Genomic DNA, 18,235 nt, shown 5'->3' with positions numbered 1-18,235 from the left:
ATATCTTTTAAAAGAGCATGAAATGCTCTTTCAAACAAGACCAAAAATATTTAAATCGGTTGAATGGTCCAGGAGATATTAAAATGTAAACATTTGAAAACGCATTGGCCTCCCCTTCCCTTATTATGACAGATATGAAAAATATTGCAAAACAAAAGCGATGCGGTATTATCCAAGCTACTAAATGATGTTGTCAAAGTTATAGCTCATCGTCTAACTTTCTGAGATAGCGGGAATTTTATGTTTCTCTATGGCAGTTACGCCCCCTAGCGGTCGAATTACGAACTTCAAAATAATTTCCAACTATTTCTCTTGCCCACTTTGCTTATAAGGATTTTTTTCCCAAACCTCTAGGCCTTACCGTTATTGAGATACAGCCGCTGCGTACGCTTAACGGGACACCCTGTATACCCGGGGGTATTTACCCAAGATGGGTATTTAGAGGTATTTATAAAATTTGATTTAAATTGAGTTGATTGCAAGTACTTCAAGAATGCAGAGTCCATTATCGATACATTTATAACATTTACAAGAATGCTACATTGGCGGTAAAATTGCATGAAAGTACTGACCGAATACCCATTGGGCCCAAATAAGACAAGGGGATATAATGTTGAACCCAAATTGTTCATCACAGTCCTGGAGAGTGCATTTAAACAACTGGATTGGACCCAAAAAGGTATAAACATTGATGGCAATACCTAAGTAATTTGCGCTACGCGGACGATATAGTCCTTATTTATGATAGTCTTGGAGAGATGAAACCGATGCTGAACATATACAGGAGGCGTGTGCAAGAGTCGGGCTAAATATCAACAAAATTTAGGACAAATCTTGTTCCAAGCTCTAATATCAATATTGGTATGTCATTAATCTCTGATGTCTTTCCATGTTTTGACGTAGTGATTGCGTTTTGAACCTCACTGATTGATATAGGTTCCATGACACTATCCTTTCTTTGGTGTGATGGACTGCTGTCTATTTCCAAATTAGTTTCTATGCTTCATAGGTTTTGGAAATAATTTTTCCAAATGTCATTCACTTCATTCTCACATATTATTTTTCCTGTTCCATCTCAGCATAGAGCTGTGTGCGCTTTGTGCCTCTGTCTTAACTGTCTAACAAATTTATACACATTCCTGGTATTATTATCTTTAAAGTATACATATATTTCGGGAAAGTTTCTTTAGAAGATTTTTTTAATGCTTGAAAAACAACTTTGAATGTTATTATTCTTCTTCTTTTATTCAGGTTGTAACCTGTTTTTTACGCATCATTCATGGTGTTTCATTAGTGCTGGAAATCCAACTTCCTGGTCTCACGGGATCTCTTTCTAGCTAATCTTTGATCTCTTGCTGTCTTAATCAGCCTGGTTTCTTCCATTGGAAGTATTCATTAAATTTTTTTATTTTTCCCCTAACAAATCTCATGACATCTCCGATTCCACAAAATTCTCTTACAATTTTATTCCTAACTCTATCTCTTCTTGTCTTTTCCACTATTGCTCTTAAAGTACTCATCTCAGTTAAGCAGTTCGCATCGCAGCGATATATCTTGGCCATGAGGTTCGTGTATCGAGAGATAATAATCAAACAAGCGAAGTAACAGAAGGATGATACTCGCATGGGCAGCCTACAGGAAACTTTGAGACATCTTCATGACCGATATTCCTGTAAATACCTACTCGCCGGGTATTTACCAAGCGCCCATCACTGTGCATGCATCGTCTTGTTTCGAAACTGTAGTCAGCGTCTATTAAGCCCATGATTGATATTTGTTGACCAAAGATGTTGTTTACCCATTAGCTACAAAGGTATGGGTGACCCAAACTCTGAATAAACAGCGTTACAAAAAGGAGCAATTGGAAATAATAGTCTTAAGCTGAAGCAAATTAAGATGACTTTTCAAGTACAGTCAAATCACTGCAGATAACATACCTACAAAAAGTAAAAAGTTAGTCATGGAAGAAACTTACCCCTAAATGTTGAGATACTGATTATGGTGGGACCTGATGATGGGGAACAGTTATGCCACAGGATATTCTATCAAAATTATTCTGTAAGTTATGCCAACATCATATTTTATCAAGATCATTTCAAATTGGTGACCGATAACCAATATTGCAGATGTGCTGTTGCGGTTGTCTATACATACATTTTTTTAACCTCATGTAAGGTATTTACCGGGAATTTCATATTCGTATAGGTCTTCAGACGCACGACTAAATAGGACCTAGAACAAGCTTTCTGTATATTGCATCTTAAGTAAAATTCACTGTATATAGTTAAAGAAGTAATGGGTCTATTTATTAAATACGTTGCTTATTCCAAATATGAAGTAGCAATAATTACCTTTTTTATTTTTCAATGCTGTGCTATAACAAAGTTTTGATAAATATACTCCAAAAAGTATGAAAATAGTGAAATATATACAATAGGATTTTGAATTTACCGCGTTTTTTTAACTCACGTCAAAATTGACGTCTTTCAAAAAATCTTTGAAATATGGTGCTATGAATAATAATTGAAACAAACTTCCTGTTTGTTTCCATGGTATAAAAAATATTGTTCCTTTTGAAGTAAGTAACTTGACAACAAAAAAGCTTGCAAATCCGTTACTATCACCAGATTTTTTGAGATTAATCCCATGGAATCAACGAAATAAAATCGTAAGTTTATGTTTTCATCAATTAAATTTAAAATGTTTCGCCTAACAACATAGGTGCCAACTAATTTTTAATTATAACCATTTTTTAAATAGCCTCATTATAATAAATATGTCTCGTTGTTATATTTAATTATTTGCAGAATAATTATTATTTCTGTGGTAATATAAAAATAAACACTGAAAAATTAGATTTGGTTAATTAAAAAAGTAAAACGAGTTAGAAACCAAATTAGGTTGGTAATAAAGTCGTTAAAGTAGTGAGTGAATTTCTCGATCCGTCAAATTGGGGTAAAGTGTCCGATAATCAATAAATAAATTCCTTATGAAATACGCTAAAATATAATAGCGATGGCGGATTAACTGAAACTATTACATAACGTTTTTGCTTCGGTTTGGTGTCGGGCAACGTGCAATGTAAAGAGGTTATCATCGCTTAACGCTAATATCAGCTGTCAAATCGTAGGAATTTATAGCATCGTATCCTTGGTGACTGCCTTAGCAACCGATACAACAACATAGCAACACAGGTAATTTCCGAATTTTAAACAAATTTTTATAACCTTTTTTGCAATTACACTGACGTAAAATCGTCATCGAAAATCATCAGATTCTCGGTATTTTTTTTAGTACCCATAACTCCAATCGATAATCGTTATCCGTTCGCTACTTATTAATCATTAATAAATCACACCTCAGCGCGTATTTTACAAATGGCCTCTTTGCGGTGGCATAGGGGCCCTTTAAAAAAAAATTATCGACGTGCCCCTTTTCGAAGCAACTAATTTTGCGGTAGGGTGGAGTTGTTAATTAAGCGTTTGAAATCAAAGGAATCTAAACTTGAAGAAAACTAAATGGGTTTAAAGGATTTAGGGGTTTAATTGCGCAGATTTAAGGGTTAGATATCTGGAGAGACTGTCAAATTTTTTCTTATATTTTAGGTTATCTCAAGGATTTGGTTCATTTCTACCTATACGTTAATTTTATGAAAAAATAACATAAAAAAGAGAACAGCTGGTTGTGAAAAGAGGATTGAAATCTTAATTTTTTTTTGATTTATTTCAAAAACGAGAAGAAAAAAGGATGTTTTAGTACTAATAGGTAAGATTAAATTTTTATTAACTACAAATTAAACATATTATATAAGTAAGAAGGCTTTTATGGCCGGTGTTAATTAAACTAAAACTCACTGGAACTAACACTATCACTAGAACTCGAAACTTTTAGGTTAAGTTTAACGTTTCGGATGCCTTGTTGCAACCTTCTTCAGATATACTTGACTTCAAACTTGTTTCTGGATAAGGTTGCAACATTGCATCTAAAACATTAATATTTTTTGAAAAAAACGCTACTAAGTCTAGTGTTAGTGCTAGTTTTAGTTTAAATACAAATTATATATATGTAATAAAGGTTGTTTCAAAAATGTGCTGTGCCAAACAAATATTATATAATATTGAAAACTTTTTTGATCCATAATCATCATAAAAATTGGTTTAATCTTAATCTTAATCTTTTTTTTAAGCTTTTTATTAAATTTTAGTTCCTTTTAGGCCCACTTTTACCATCCTCCTGATAAATCACAGAATAACTACTCTGTGGATAAAATATCTAAGGGTTAGTTACCATGGTTACACTTTTAAGCGTTTTCTATAATCACTAGAACTATTATTATTATTATTGCTGCTGGGCTGAGGAGAACAGCCCCTCTCGTCACCGCGACCTAAAGATGTATTGTAACTTAAGCCCTCCAAAACTTTAGGCCAAATGTAGGTCTTGACCCTTTATGTCGGTAGGTGTTAGGCGTACTTTACCGAAAATTTTGTGTCTTAGGCGGCCTCTGGTGACCCATTCACACAGTATTGTGAATGACAAGGAAGATATGGTAGTTTAGGGGCGCAAGGCTGGTCAGGAAGCCTGAGAGCGACCTTACATCCCCTTTGCTGAGGCATAAAACCTCGTTGGTTTTGTTTTGCGATGGAGTTATCATACTCTTCCCTTGTCTATGACCTTGAACTTCTTTCCAGTGTAAGCTACTTTTGAGGCCTCCCAACTATTACCTGTTTTAAGTGGCTTTTTTGTACTCCACAACCGGGTTGGGGTCCAATAAACTGCGTTTTCACCTCTTTTTTCTTGTCTACCCTTTCATTGCCCTCAATATCTCTATAACACCAGATAGTGCTAGTGTTAATTCTTGTTTTAATTATTATTTATCGCCAGGTTGTTGTATGTTAGTGTTAAACTAAATCTAGAACTAACATCCATCGGCTTTAGCCACATGTCTCTTAAGATTAAACCCGAATGTTTCGACTTCTTGGTCTAGTGTTAGTTGTACTGATGGTGTTTGTGTCAGAATTAAAGCTGCTAAGATTGATTATGCCTAGAATACAACAAGTAATCGTCTCCATTGTATCCTAAACTATTTTTTAACCCACTAGAAATAAAACTTCATATACTTGGAATGTAATAAGAAGTATTTGTATAAATAGCTCACAAATGTTGCCATCTACAAGGACGAAATGAAAACCAAGTCGCGTTTACATTAAGTTTGCACTTACAGTCAGTGTTGTTAAATACCCGGGTATTTATTTTCAAGGGTAAATATCCTGGATATATACCCGGGGGTATTTACCCAAGATGGGTATTTTGAGGTATTTATAAATTTAATTTAAATTGAGTTGATGGCAGTTTTGCAAGCACTTCAAGAATGCAGAGTCGCTTATCGACATACCAAACTTATTTATAATATCTACAGGAATGCTACAATGACGGTAAAATTGCATGAAAGTATTGAAGAGAGTAAAAGTAGTAAAGTACTGATTGTGAGTAAAACTGTTGGAACTCAAATTGTTCATCACAGTCCTCAGAGTGCATTTAAACAACTGGATTGTACCCAAAAAGGCATAAACATTGATTGCAAATGCTTAAATAATTTGCGCTACGCGGACGATATAGTTCTTATATCGGATAGCCTTGGAGAGATTAAACTAATGATGAACGACTTAAAGGAGGTGTGTGCAAGAGTCGTGCTAAATATCAACAAGAAGAAATCAAAATTTATGATAAATCTTGTTCCCAGCTATGTATATCTTGGCTATGAGGTTCGTGTATCGAGAGATAATCAAACAAGCGAACTAAACAAGGATCTTAGAGACATCTTCAAGAGAAAAGGCCAAGAAAGGCTTTCAATCAATTTTTTTAAATTTTAAATAAAAATTTTAAATTTTCTTTAACATTAACGGTAACCACTGCCAAGAGGGTCCCAGTTGCGCAAAGATAGATAGAGAGGTCGATCCTGGGTCTAACTCTGAGGGACTACATACGAAATGAAGACCTATAAAGAAGAACTGGCGTAAATGATGTGGTCAACATTGTGGCAAAGCTTAAGTGGAACTGGACGGGTCATGTCGTACGAATGAAGAATGAGCAGTGGACAAAACGGTTGCTTGAGAGTGGAGACCGCTAGCGAACAGACGAAGTAGACGTCAAAAGAATGACTAACAATTGGATTCAAACAGCACAGAATAGGGATGGTCTATGTCCAACAATGGACGCAGAGGGCTGCTTGGTGATAATAATCATAATAACTTGATCTAATCTAAATTACGACAGATTCGTCTAATGATAATACGTCTTTGATTGTTGACAATTCCTCGTTTTCAACGTCCTCATCGTCTTCCTCTTCAATTTTATTGGAATCTATATATTTTTACTGGTATCACTTTTATACCCACTGTTTGGGTATTTACCCAGCGCCCATCACTGCTTACAATATAAAGATTTATTTGGCTTCCTCATTTTAAAATTTTTGAATTATTCTTCATCTCATTCCAGAATAAAACTACTTGCCCTCATTATCAATTCTTATCCAATACTTAACTTGAAACATTTTCAATCTGACAAAACTAGCAATTTTATATAAATATATTAAACTAAAATTAGAACTAACACTAGAAACTTTCGGGTTAAAGCACGGCAAGCTTTTTTTTTCCAAAATTTATCAAAATGGCTCGATGTTTACCTCAAAATAGCAACATTGTCTTTGGCATGGCGTTCCGATTTCATATTTATACCATCCAAACCGAGTCGGGCCTTGACCTCCCGTATACACTGTCTTCAACCCTTCCGGTCTAGCGAGTTCCAGCGTCGCAAATTTCAAGAGCTATTCTCATCAACTGAATCCTCCTGAATCTTGCGCACGTCTAGGTATTCTCCTTTCATCAATCGCGTGAAGCACGCCATGTGAGCAGTAAGTCTTTATTTCGCTGATTTCATGAGTTTCCTCATGGTTAATCCAATTAACCTATTTAAGCAGTATGGAGTTAATTAAAACTTCTCTGGTGACGTGGTATGATCGCGCCATTTTGCTTATGTATTTATTATTAGCTAGCTTCTCGATGTATGAGGTACTTGAAAGTGTAGGTGCAAGGTCATCTTCCTCCTTTAGCCCGGCGCGCGTTTGCAATCTTGTTGTCAAGACGTTTTGAGTTTCTACGATTATATCTTTGTTCATATTTACACTTGGTAATATTTTAATAAAGGATCGAATAATGTACAGCTAATCTTTCACCATTTCTATTAAAAAAGACATTATTTACTATAAATTATAAAGTGATTTAAAAAATTGTTTAAATATTGTAAAATAGCTTCGAAATGTGTTTAAAAATTATTGATTTGCCTTTAAATTACATGTTGTAATACAAATTATTTATTTTTTGTTTAATATATAATTTTTGTTTAGCACATTTCCGTTTTTGAAACATGCTGTATATAACTTGAGTACTGCTAACACAAATTCAACTTCATTAATTTCGAAACATCCTAGAAACTCCGCCGAAAAGGGTGTTGTCATGGTAGGTTGTCATAGCAAGGCACCATCTTCCCTGAAAAGGATGACTTTTGTCCTCCTAAATCTCTCCCACATCATGTCCTTTTAAATATCAATTTCTCTGAATCACTTTTTATTTTGCTTGGTGTCATTCTGTACCAGCCTTTCAACTTACATCTATCAAATTCAAAAAAAGAATTAAAATTAAACGAAACGAATTACAATATTCCCATGGAACTTCCTGTATCATTTTGTCCCCCCGTTTAAAATTATATGAGTCACAGGCGTATGCAGTACGCAGGTAGGGTTATTATCTAACAACCAGGTGGATGGATGTACGTTGCGCCAAAGAGATAATTGGGCTGTTACCAATCGAAATGCACCACGTGCAATAAGGGTGTACAGTTACTCGTACTTTCCTCCTTGCAGTTTTTGGTGGGGCCGACTTTTTTCCACCAGGTGCACGTGCTAGATAGTGTTACAACTATTTTGTTTGGCATGTGCTATGATAGGGGTGGCATAATTAAAAGGTGGGGTGATCGCGCAGGTGGGGTGCTTTTTACTATTACCTTTCATGTGTGCAGTCGTTTACTACATCACCGCGCTAATCCATGATTGCACCAGGTCACTTTGTTTTCTTATTAATCTTACTGTGAGAGTGAATTTTGAGTTTATACTTAAAGGTAATCTCTTTGTGTGTTTATGTGTGTTAATAACGAAAAGGGAAATTTTTTTTTTATTAACGTTTCTTCTAAATTAGTCAGGTAATTAATAAAGTATCTTTTTTCAAACTGTAACAAGAACTTGAGTTGATTTGTTAAGTTAATTTGATAACATTTTCAATCAATCTAAGCTTAAAAGGTTATATCTTGTTTGTTTCTGAAATATTAATTTATTGTGATATATTTAAATAAACAAAAATCATCTTAATTATCTATATTATTTAAAGCACTTATCTACAATGAATTAAAGTTTATTATTCAGTTAAATGCGTATTTCCTAGGAAAATGTTATGAATGTTTTTTTTTTTTAATTAACCTTTGTACAATGATGTTGATATTGAATTTAAGTGAGACCCCTTCACATAACACAGTAAGGGGGTACAGAAAGCCTAACTTGAGGTGTATGCAGCTCCGATTGTAGGCTCTCTGATTGGATCCGAAGTCTGTCTTTTTGCAGAGGAGAGGTGTAGCCGTGGAGACTGTGCCATGGCAACGACAGCCAGGTTTGCTACAGCATCAGGAGGCAGCAACAGCAGCAGTCCTCCCACCCCAGCCCCAGCAACGACACCACCTGCACAGTCGCAGACAACCCAGCTAATTGTGTTACCGGCCAGTATTCACCAGGTATCGGAGCCAGTTTGCTCTCGATAGAATATACTCCTCCACCTTTTCTCCTTATTGATCTCTTTATCCATCTTTTCATCTTACATCATTATCGATCACTTCTCCTTCTAAGAACTTTTCAAATATATAAGTTAGTTAAGTCACGTTTTGTTGTTTCCTTTGGAAAATTAAAACATTTTTCCAGGCTGCGACTAGTGGTACAATCGTCAATGGGGTGCCGGTAATCGACGTATCTGCTTTGGAACAAGCTGCAGACTCTAGTAACGAAAGTTCGGCGACAGCAGAACATCAGAGTGAAAGTCACGAAACGGAAGGAATCGAGCAAGTTTCTTCGCATTATATCACTGTTACCGGTAAGCCCTTTCTTATTCTTTTTAATACATTTTTAAAGATAAGTACCAAATTCACCTTAAACGAACTAAAGTTAAAGTTTCTTTGAGTTATTTTGGTTGTTTACATATTAACATATGAATTTTTTTAGTAAGGTGAATTTGGTTGTAACACGATTTAAAATTGAAAATAAATTTATGTAGTTATTTTTGATACTAACACTAAAGCCAAAATTTGCTGTGCAAATTTACAGAGTGTTTCAAATTTAAACTAAAAAAATTGTTACAAATTGCAAAGATCTAAAGTTTTTTTTGATTAGATTTTCAAAAGCGTCTCCTAAAATTGCTTGCTTTTATTATTTTAGTATAGTAGAACGAGAAATCTTGCACATTTTCAGTATTATATGCAGTTACGTAATTTTGTTACGGATACTATTCGTCGTGAGAAAAGAGCTTTTATTGAGCGGGGTTGTATGATGAAAGGATCTAGTTTCATTGTATCATGGCTGACCCTGACAGTATCGTCTTATATATACAGAGTGTCCCGAAACTCAACGTTAAGCGGGCACCGGGTGAAAAGCCAATTCATACCTGTTCTGGTAAAAATAAGACAAAATTCAATGTCTCTTAGTTAAGTGGTAATAGGCATATTTTTGAAAATGTTATAATCGTTCCCATACATCATATCTTTAGGTACTACAATCAGAAATGTTCGCAATTTAATAGTGATTTTAAAAAAGTTTCACTAGTGATTAACATAAGTCGTTAGTTTTGTAAAAAAAAATTATTGTTTGATTGAGCTCCGGTTGAAACAATTTCCCCATTAAGTTTGACACACCATTTCTAAAAAAAGGAGTAGTACAGGGTGGTTCAAATTCGATGTCCGAATAGGCTAACTCGAAAACTATAAGAGTTAGAAGAAAAGTAGCTGACATGTCATGATCTCGTTTTTCGAGAAACTGCTAATGCCGAAAACTCCTGTTAATTATCTTGGTTATTATTATAGGTGGAGTATTATAACTAAGACATTATATGGACACTTTTTTACAGAGAATTTCATGACGTAGTCAAAAAAATTTTGTCGGTTTTAGATTTTGAGATATTATCACAATTTTCGTTTTTTTAAATGGAAACAACCACTGATTATTCGCTTATTAAATTCGTTATTTTTTTCTGATTACAAAAATATAGGGTTCGACAGGTCTATTTCTTATTGTTTTAGAATAAAGCTAAAAATAAACTTTTCTTTTAGTGTCGCCGAAGAAAATAAATTTACAGTTTCCTGTAAATTACGGTTCTATAACTAAAAATTAAAAAAAAACATACTTCTGATATTTGAAATAAATATATTTGTTGAACTGTTTAATTTATATATGTTTTACACAAAAGTTGGAATAGATTGCATTATTTCACATTTTTTATTACGATTTAATATTATTTTTAAATGACTTAATAAATTATTGATAGATGGCGCTCATATATTTTTCTTTTGAATTCAAATAAACATAGCAACATTTGTTTGTATTCAAAAAGTGTCACTTTAAAAATCCTGTTTTAAAGATGAATTACGAAAACTTTGAAAAGTTTGACATGTTAGAATGTTACATATTACAAAATAAAAGTAGTGAATTGGCTGCAGAGTTGTATTTTAATAGATACCCGGAAAGAAGGCAGCCAAATGCGAAAATATTTAGTCGTTTAGAAAAAAATTTAAAAACATTCGGATCTTTTAAAAAGCCTACACCAAAATCGTATTATAAAGAAAATGAAGACGAAGAAATAAATGTTTTAGCGGCAGTTACAGCAAATTCGTCGATATCAAGCCGCGAAATGGAGAATGATCTTGGTATTTCCAGAAATCGCTGTCTTCGTGTTTTACATAAACACAAGTATAAGCCATACGTTCCTCGAATGATGGTGATACCCAAAGAAGGCTTGAATTTTGCCGTTGGTACGTAGATCAGGTTAATGAAAACCCAGTTTTCAGTAGAGCAATTATCTGGACCGATGAAGCACACATTAGCAGTGCGGGGATATTTAACAGAAATAACCAACATATATGGTCGAACGTTAATCCCCAAAATACCATTGAAAGGCGTACTCAAGGTCGCTTTGGTTTTAACGTATGGGTAGCATTGCTAAATAATGAAGTTTTGGCATATCAAATATACCAAGAAAATTTAAATGCGGAACGGTATTTAAACATATTAACAAACCACATTGTTTGTTTTTAAATACTAGAAGTTATCTTCGTATTTAATTGTTAACTTTTTAGATTTTACCAGTTTTACTTACCGCCCCGTAACTTACAGGAAACTGTAAATTTAATTTCCTCGACGACACTAGATGGAAATTTTATAAAAAAAGTTTATTTTTAGCTTTATTCTAAAACAATAAGAAATAGACCTGTCGAACCCTATATTTTTGTAATCAGAAAAAAAAAACGAATTTAATAAGCGAATAATCAGTGGTTTTTGACTACGTCATCAAATTCTCTGTAAAAAAGTGTCCATATAATGTCTTAGTTATAATACTCCACCTATAATAATAACCAAGATAATTGCACTTATTGGTTTTACGGTATTTTCAATTTTGGCCTCTAGGGGAAAAACAAAAGACGATAGCGCTATGAGGTTTTCGGCATTAACAGTTTCTCGAAAAACGAGATCATGACATGTAAGCTACTTTTTTTCTAACTCTTATAGTTTCCGAGTTAGCCTATTCGGACATCGAATTTGAACCACCCTGTACAACACCCTTGGCAAGTTATTTTAAAAGATGACCTGTTTAGTCAAGGTTCCAAAATAGTATAACACTTTCACCCCATTTTTCTTTTCCTAAAAAATATTATTACTTGTTTTTCTGCAACAGCGTATTAAAAACCGATTGAAAATCTTGCCGAACTGCGCCACAATATTTATACAGCAGCAAAAGAGATTTGCACAACTAGTAAAAAGATCTTTTCTGCGACGATGCAGAGCTTGTAGTAGTGCCGACGGCAAACGGCAATTTTACAGCTTTAGTTTTAAGAAAATAATTTGATTTGAAATTAATTTAATTTAATAATGATGAAAAATTAATTTTAGGTTAATCTTATTCGAAACAGTCCTTTTACAAGACATAAGGGCAACCATCTTGTTGAAACAACATTTTGTAGTTCGTAGATATTGAGTGGCGCATCTTCTAACGAAGTTAAGAGGAAATAAAGAGTAAATACAAATAGTATTTTTTGCAAAATAAGACAATAATATTTATTATGAAAAGATGAATGGCAAGTGTTGCACCATTTTTGAGACTTGACTAAATAGGCCATCTTTTAAAATAACTTGCCAAGGCTGTTGTACTTCTCCTTTTTTTTGGAAATCGTGTGTCACACTCAATAGACATAAATTCTTTCAACCTTAACTCAATCAAACTAATATGTTTATTTGCAAAACTTTTTGATTTGTGACTTCTATAGTAACTTGGTTCATAAGGAATACATTATTAAAAAAAATCACTATTAAATTGCGAACATTTCTGACCCTAGTACCTGGAGATATGATGTACGGGATCGATTTTTAACATTTTCAAAAATATCTCTATTACCACTTAACTAAGAGATATAGAATTTTCTTATTTTTACTAGAACAATTGACCTTTCACCTAGTACCCGCTTAACGTTGAGTTTCGGGACACCTGTACACGCAGATATACAGGGTGATTTATAACATAAGGAGGAGACTAAATGGGTAGGTACTTGAGGTCAAACTGAAGAGATTTTCTTAATAATGTTTTGTTAAAATCTTAATAGTTACATAGATATCGCATGTTAATTTTTTAAATAAGTTAGCGTCAACTAAAGCTGATATTCACTAAAGAACAATTAAAATACTTGTCAACGCCATCCTCATTTTTGAAGGAGCTGTCTAAAACAAGAAAATAACATAATAATAATCTCTTTATAACATATGTTCAAAGTGCTGTCCTTGCATTTCGACGCAGAACTGCGCACGACGAATCCAATTTAACGATAATCGTGGAAATCGTGGACGTATGTCCTCTGTAGCGGCAGTGATGCGATGTCGTAGTTCGTCGATTGTATTAACCTCGGTGGCATATACTCTATCCTTCATGAATCCCCATAAAAAAAAGTCCAATGGGTTAAGATCGGAACTACGTGGTGGCCATGAAATAGGTCCACCTCGACCAATCCATTTTTGCCGAAAAGCATTATCGAGGAAATCTCGTACATTACGACTAAAATGTGCAGGACAACCGTCGTGCATAAACCACATCTCACGTCGCATAAGTAGCGGAATATCTTCCAGGAGTACTGGCAGATTTTCTTGTAAAAACTGTAAATAAGAAGTTCCATTAAGAGTTCCTGGTAATTCGAAAGGTCCTATTAACGTATTGTTCACAATTCCCTCACATAGATTCACTCTGAATCGTTGTGGAAAAGAGCCTTGACGAATAACGTGTGGATTTTCGTCCGACCACACATGGAAATTGTGAACATTTAGAACACCATTTCTGGTAAAACAGCATTCATCCGTTACCAGTATACTGTCCGCAAAATCTGCTTCTCTGTTGGTACGATTTAGTAGCCACTCGCAAAATTGCAACCGCAAAGGATAGTCAGCGGGAGTCAGTCCTTGCACTTTTTGAATACCTACCTCGAGTTGGTGAGAAATTTGACGAGTACTCGTGCTTCGATCCGCTTCCACAATTTCTAGAATTTCTTCTTCCACATTCACTCCATGTCTGTTTAGTCTACCGCCACCAAGACCTTTCTTAGGTTGCAAATTTCCTGTCTCTCTTCCCCGCTGGATTAACCGAAGAAAAGTGTTTTCAGAAGGGATCTGTCGATTTGGATATCGTTCTAAATACAGACGTCTTGCGTGTGCAGCGTTTTCTCCAGCAGCTCCATAAATAATAAGCATATCTACGTATTCTTCGTTACTGTACATTACCCAAGGACAGTAGAATCTAACAGGACTGCTACATCCATTGTTGTGACAACCTGCCCGCAAACTACGTCATACCATTTTCCACGCACAGCTGTTGTTATGGTCAATGTGTGTATTATTAAAGGTTATATCCTAGACGTATTCATTATATTTTTGAAGTTTTATGTTTTTAGACGTTTAATGTCTATCATATAACCTCTAAAAACACAGACAGTTACCAGGCGTGGCAAATAGTGTGACGTAGAGTGCGGGCAACCAACCCGTAGTGGACTACAAAAATACAATGGATGTAGCAGTCCTGTTAGATTCTACTGTCCTTGTACATTACCATTGTATTTTTTGATTAGTAAAAATTCTAATTTTGACGTTAAATGACATGTCCGTTGCTAGGTAACCAAGTCAACTGGATTGACAGCAATAAAAACATGGTATCAGCGGTTCTCAAAAAACAAACACCAGTTTTTGAGTGATTTAACAAATTTTTAAATAGCCGTAACTGCCATATTACAAAGATTTTATTATTGGTGCTAATCAGGCATTGCTTAAGTAACCCCGAAATATTCGCAGTTTGAATTTAAACGTAGTGTAATACCGTATATCGTAAGAAATGCTGGGCAATTAATTCAACTTTAATGCTCTATATCTTTGTGATTATTACGTTGTAGTCAAAACATTATTAAGAAAATATCTTCAGTTTGGCCCCTAGTACTTGCTCTTTTAATCTGCTCCGTATGTTATAAATCACCCTGTATAGTTGAGTTTTTTTTACATAAACCTATATGTTTTTCTATTTCGCCAGTCACTTTCACTTAGTCCTTTCGACTCGATATTCTCCTCAACTTCCACTCTCCAGGACCGCCTTGGTTTTCCTCGTTTTCTTCGATTTGGCGTATCCAGTTTTTCATTTTCTTTGGCCATCTTTCCTTCGTCATCCATTAAACATGTCCGAACCATCGTAACCTGCTTATTACTACTCTAGGTCTACTGTTAGTTCTAATTTTAGTTCAATAAAAATATACAACAAGCTGACGCTGAAAAACAACTAGAACTAACACTAGACCTAGTAGTAGTAGAGATGCACTGCTAATGTTATCAATGTTACTAGGTCTAATGTTATTTCTAGTTCTTTCTAGTTTGGAAATCTCAAGTTACTAAATCTCTACTTAATACACGGATAAAATCTGTAGATTTTGATATTGTTTTATAATTAAATTGAGTTTGTAATTGATAGAATTTATTCTTTAAATATGAAACACTCTGTAATAAATAAGTTCCCTACAGTAGCAACCATGAAATTTTTCTTTCTTTTAATGCTATCAGAAGCAGCGGCTAGGTCCTATGCTTCCTTAACACCCGTGCAACCCACCGTAGGTAAGCACAACACAATAGCACACGATGTTCCAAAATCGCACACCCCAATTCAAAAACTTTATACGATGAAAATCTCTTACTCCTATTTTTTAGTTTTCATTTTTCCTTTTACCTTATATCGAGATCAATCAAGGGAGATTTTTCGATCCCTCCGCGAGATTTTGGCGTACAAAAAAATTGTATTCGCTCATCCCCGTCCGACATAATCTCCTCTGATTATCCCGATATGATGATGTGAATCACCTTGCACAGGTTTGCAGTTGGGGTTGGTCGATTGTTATCTGAAGGTGGACGGTGATGGGGTGAGAGCTACAGGTAGGGGGACCGATCATGCCCCATTCGAGTGAATGTTACTTCCAGTTTGGTGAACACGTGAGATTATGCTAGGTGGAGGAGGTGGTGGTTGAATTGCAGTCGTGTGTGCGATCATGATTTTTTGTGTCTGTATGGTGAAGGAGGTAGTTGTGTACGGGGTTTTGTCCAAGTAGAATGTCCTTTAGTAATAATATGTTTAGTGCTGTTTGTTCTTTTAGATGTAATAATGGTAAATGTTTTTCAAAATACGCTTATTAATCATTTGGTGTCGGTAAAGGTGTTTTGTTTTTGTACATTTTGATTTAGTTGCTTCAGAAGGAGATACAGTGGCATCCCATCAAGGTTATCATGTTCAATATGTGGAACCCGAAATATACGCTGCTCAAACTAATGGTGGTCAAGCACAAATGTAAGTTTAAATCACAACGTTATTAATTTAATTACTTAATAAATATTTAGGGCGTATCCGATTTATACTGTTGGAGAAGCTGGAACAATTTATGCAAGTCAGGGTCAATATTACGCTGCGAATGCAACAACAACGGGTGCGTCAAATGCTGTCGGATATACAACCACTGGAGGACATTATTTAGTTCAACCTGCTGTCGATCCTGAAACTCTTATCGCTTCAACCAGAAATTCACCTCAAACAACTACAGCGGCCGTAAGTGTTTGAATTTCATAATTTATACAAGTTTCGCGTAGAATTCTTGTCTCATGAAAGCGGTATTGATTGCGTTTCTCTTATTTGATATCGTATTCCTACTAATCTCGTTTGACTAACATAATCATTGACTACTATTCGGTTGCGGTTGCTAACTAATTTGGTAACAGGAAACGAGTTATGTGGCGACGGCCACCGTGCATGCGACACCGTCTTCTGGGCAGGTGAACGAGGAGGTCGGGTCCGCGCTTGGCCACGCTACTAGAGTATCCCCTGCGACAGTAAGTTCCCCATTTCCCCAATTTTCGAATTTAATAATCGTACTTATTATTTTTTATTATAAACACAGCATGGTTTATGTTATTTTATGTCGTAGATTCTTTATAGATGACTTTTTTAATATTTGAGGTATTAAATATTTTTTATAAAAAGATTTTGACAGCACTATGAAAGAAAGGAAAATGTAAGCAAATGAAATGTTACTATAATCTGTTTTTTATTTAAATCAATTGTCAAAGTGTCGTCAAGTTGGTATTGAAAGTAAAAGCGCATGTCGTGACTTTTACTTTAATTGTGTGCCACCACTGTCTATCAAATTTGTTAAGATTGATTAAAAAACAATTTTCATATAATTTTTTTGCTGCTAAATCTACCATAAAAATGTTAAGAAAGGGTGGAACGGGATGTCAACTGTCTAAACGCGAAAAAAACTCTATAATTAGGTATTGTGAAGAAGTACAGACGGAGACACCAAATACGAATTTAAAATATATATGTGATAAAACTTCACGTATTTTTGATGTATGTGTATTGCACTTGAGTTTTAAAATTAAATTTATATTCAACATAATTGTATTAGGTTCACAGCACGACGGTTTTTAAAATTATTCAAACCTACAAAAAATATCAAACTGTAAAAAAACCAAAAACACAAAGGCGTTGTAAAATGAACTACAAAACGGATAATAATTTATATTTTATTAAAGAAGAGTTAGGAACACAAATACAAATATTGCATGAAAAGAAACAGTATTTTAATCTTAATGATTTACTTAATTTTGCAAGAAATGAATGTGATTTTACTAATGGTAGATCAAAATTACATAAAATTATAAAATCTATGGGATATAGATATAAAAAGATTAGCAATAGAAAAGTGTTAATTGAACAACCACATAGTTTCAAAAAGAATTACATTTTTAAAGACATACTTGCAATACCTAGAATCCGGAGAGTATACTTTTGTTTTTCTTGATGAAACTTGGATTTACGAAAATGGCACCCAAGTTTATCAATGGGTAAATGAAAATGAAAGATTCGGTATTCCGCAAAGAGCAGAAGGCGAAGGAAAAAGATTTGCAATCTTTTTGCACTTCGTCAGGGTTTTTGCCAAATTGCGATCTCTTGCTCAGTGACAACACGGAGCACAGACATTATCATAAAAATATGACGTCAATTATTTTTATGGAATGGGTGAAAAATCAATTACTTCAAGCATTAAATAATTTGGGTGCGAAGTGTGCGGTAGTAATGGATAATGCTCCATATTACTCAAAACAAATCGAGAAAGCTCCAAGTTTCGGCACAAAAAAAATGATATGAAAAAATGGTTCTGAACATAATATACAGTTTGAACCAACCTTAAATAAAAAATTGTTATGGGGAATAATCCGTTATTACAAGCCTCAAATTGAAAAATCCTTTGAAATTGACAAATTAATAAGAGACCATGGCCATACTGTTCTTCGCCTTCCTCCATACAATTGCCA

At 34.5% G+C, this 18,235-nt stretch overlaps 1 protein-coding gene across 11 annotated transcripts in view; it reads left to right on the top strand.

Moving 5' to 3' along the window:
* Positions 1-2,592: 2,592 nt before the first annotated feature.
* The window catches only part of LOC111421675 (regulatory transcription factor Rfx), a 30,732-nt gene continuing 15,089 nt past the window's right edge, over positions 2,593-18,235 (top strand). Inside the window, exons 1-9 of one of the 11 annotated variants that reach the window (XM_071201559.1) lie at positions 2,593-2,668; positions 3,606-3,765; positions 8,669-8,835; positions 9,020-9,188; positions 15,437-15,487; positions 15,740-15,802; positions 16,109-16,211; positions 16,262-16,466; positions 16,637-16,747. In XM_071201559.1, coding sequence (XP_071057660.1) covers positions 8,698-8,835; positions 9,020-9,188; positions 15,437-15,487; positions 15,740-15,802; positions 16,109-16,211; positions 16,262-16,466; positions 16,637-16,747 — 840 coding nt within the window. In that variant the 5' untranslated portion in view covers positions 2,593-2,668; positions 3,606-3,765; positions 8,669-8,697. Of the gene's footprint in view, positions 2,669-2,931; positions 3,195-3,294; positions 3,766-8,653; positions 8,836-9,019; positions 9,189-15,436; positions 15,488-15,739; positions 15,803-16,108; positions 16,212-16,261; positions 16,467-16,636; positions 16,748-18,235 lie in introns of those variants that run through there. The other 10 variants (XM_071201556.1, XM_071201558.1, XM_071201557.1 and 7 more) reach the window with 10 other exon arrangements.

This window comes from Onthophagus taurus, chromosome 2 (assembly GCF_036711975.1).
Source record: "Onthophagus taurus isolate NC chromosome 2, IU_Otau_3.0, whole genome shotgun sequence".
NCBI lineage: Eukaryota > Metazoa > Arthropoda > Insecta > Coleoptera > Scarabaeidae > Onthophagus > Onthophagus taurus.
The sequence above is the reverse complement of the archived record's forward strand: the minus strand, read 5'-3'. Positions and strand labels throughout refer to the sequence as shown.